At 55.7% G+C, this 2,263-nt stretch overlaps 1 protein-coding gene across 1 annotated transcript in view; it reads right to left on the reverse strand.

Moving 5' to 3' along the window:
• Positions 1 to 386: 386 nt before the first annotated feature.
• CUNH6orf136 (chromosome unknown C6orf136 homolog) overlaps positions 387 to 2,263 on the reverse strand; it is a 5,947-nt gene continuing 4,070 nt past the window's right edge. Inside the window, exons 2-3 of the mRNA XM_015850799.2 lie at positions 1,986 to 2,074; positions 387 to 657 (exon numbers count right to left, since the gene is read on the reverse strand). Coding sequence (XP_015706285.1) covers positions 444 to 657; positions 1,986 to 2,074 — 303 coding nt within the window. The 3' untranslated portion in view covers positions 387 to 443. The remainder of the gene's footprint in view (positions 658 to 1,985; positions 2,075 to 2,263) is intronic.

Raw genomic sequence — 2,263 nt, forward strand, 5'->3', positions numbered from 1 at the left:
CATAGGTGTCAATGGTGACTCATAGGTGTCAATGGTGACCCATAGATGTCAATGGTGACCCATAGGTGTCAATGGTGACCCATAGATCTCATTGATGACCCATAGGTGTCAATGGTGACCCATAGGTGCCATTAGTGACCCATAGATGCCACTGATGACCCATAGATGTTAATAGTGACCCATAGATGCCATTGATGACCCATAGATGCCATTGATGACCCATAGGTCTCACTGGTGACCCATAGATCTCATTGATGACCCATAGATCTCAATGGTGACCCATAGATGCCATTGATGACCCATAGGTCTCACTGGTGACCCATAGATGCCATTAGTGACCCATAGATGCCATTGATGACCCATAGATCTCAATGGTGACCCATAGATGCCATTGCTGACCCATAGATGCCATTGATGCCCCATAGATGTGACTGGTGACCCCGTTACCGCACTGACCGTAGCAGGTCGCGCTTGTCGCGGCGGTAGAAGCGCAGCAGACACAGGTGGAAGGGGACCCCGACCAGGCGCCATCGAGCACGGATACAGCCCAGCTCCGGGTGCCGCGTCAGCGCCAGCACCTCCATCCGGACACCGGCAAAGTAACCGAACACCACGGCACGGCACAGCGACACCGCCAGCTGGTAAAGGACACGGCCCCTATGGGAGACACAGCGCCCTATAGAGCGTGGCCATATAGCACGGCCCTATAGCGCGGCCCTATAAGGACAGCGCCACCTAGTGGTAGTAGGTGGTACTGCAGGCAGCCCTATAGAGACATAGCGCCTCCTAATGGTAATAGGTGGTACTGCAGGCGGCCCTATAGAGACATAGCGCCCCCTAAGGGTAATAGATGGTACTGCAGGCGGCCCTATAGAGACATAGCGCCCCCTAATGGCAATAGATGGTACAGCAGGCAGCCCTATAGACATAGCGCCCCCTAAGGGTAATAGATGGTACTGCAGGCGGCCCTATAGGGACATAGCGCCCCCTAATGGCAATAGATGGTACTGCAGGCAGCCCTATAGACATAGCGCCCCCTAAGGGTAATAGGTGGTACTGCAGGCAGCCCCTATAGGGATACAGCACCCCATAGCGTGGCCCTATAAGGACAGCGCCACCTAATGGGAATAGATGGTACTGCAGGGAGCCCTATAGAGATATAGCGCCCCCTATGGGTAGTAGGTGGTACTACAGGCAGCCCCTATAGGGATACAGCACCCCATAGCATGGCCCTATAAGGACAGCGCCACCTAATGGGAATAGATGGTACTGCAGGCAGCCCTATAGAGATATAGGATCCTATAAGGCACCATACACAGTGACACCGCCAGCTGGTAAAGGACACGGCCCCTATGGGAGACACAGCGCCATATAGAGCGCGGCCATATAGCACGGCCCTATAGCGCGGCCCTATAAGGACAGCGCCACCTAGTGGTCATAGTTGGTATTGCAGGTAGAGCCTATGGGACACAGCGCCACCTAGTGGTAATAGGTGGTACTGCAGGCAGCCCTATAGAGATATAGCGCCACCTAATGGCAGCCCGGGGTACTGCAGGCAGCCCTATAGGGATACAGCACCCCTATAAGGATCCCTATACAGACCCTATAAGGACAGCGCCACCTAATGGTAATAGATGGTACTGCAGGCAGCCCTATAGGGATATAGCACCCTATAAGGCACCATACACAGTGACACCGCCAGCTGGTAAAGGACACGGCCCCTATGGGAGACACAGCGCCCTATAGAGCGCGGCCATATAGCACGGCCCTATAGCGCGGCCCTATAAGGACAGCGCCACCTCATGGTAATAGATGGTACTGCAGGCAGCCCCTATAGGGACACACAGCACCCCATAGAGGGCACGGCCCTATAGGGACACACAGCACCCCTATGGACCCTATAAGGACACAGCAATGGCTGGGACACAGCGCCGCCTCATCCCCACACGCTATGGGGCTGCCCCACAGATCTATGGGGCGCTGACCTCGTGTGCAGCCGCAGGTGGTGGTTGATGAACTCCACGTCGTGGGAATACAGCCCGTAATCGGGGATCTTCAGCAGGAAATTGGGGAGCTGGGGGGGGGGAAAAGGGGGGGACAGAGACCCCATAACGGCCCCATAGGGTCCCTATAGGGCCACCATCCTCATAGAGGGCCTACAGGGTCCCCATTGCGTCCCCATAATGACCCCATAGAGCCCCATAACTGCCCCAAATCCCCCCTAATCCTCCAGATCCACCCCAAAACCCCCCATTCCCCCCCA

Source organism: Coturnix japonica, unplaced genomic scaffold, assembly GCF_001577835.2.
Source record: "Coturnix japonica isolate 7356 unplaced genomic scaffold, Coturnix japonica 2.1 chrUnrandom537, whole genome shotgun sequence".
Taxonomy (NCBI): Eukaryota; Metazoa; Chordata; class Aves; order Galliformes; family Phasianidae; genus Coturnix; species Coturnix japonica.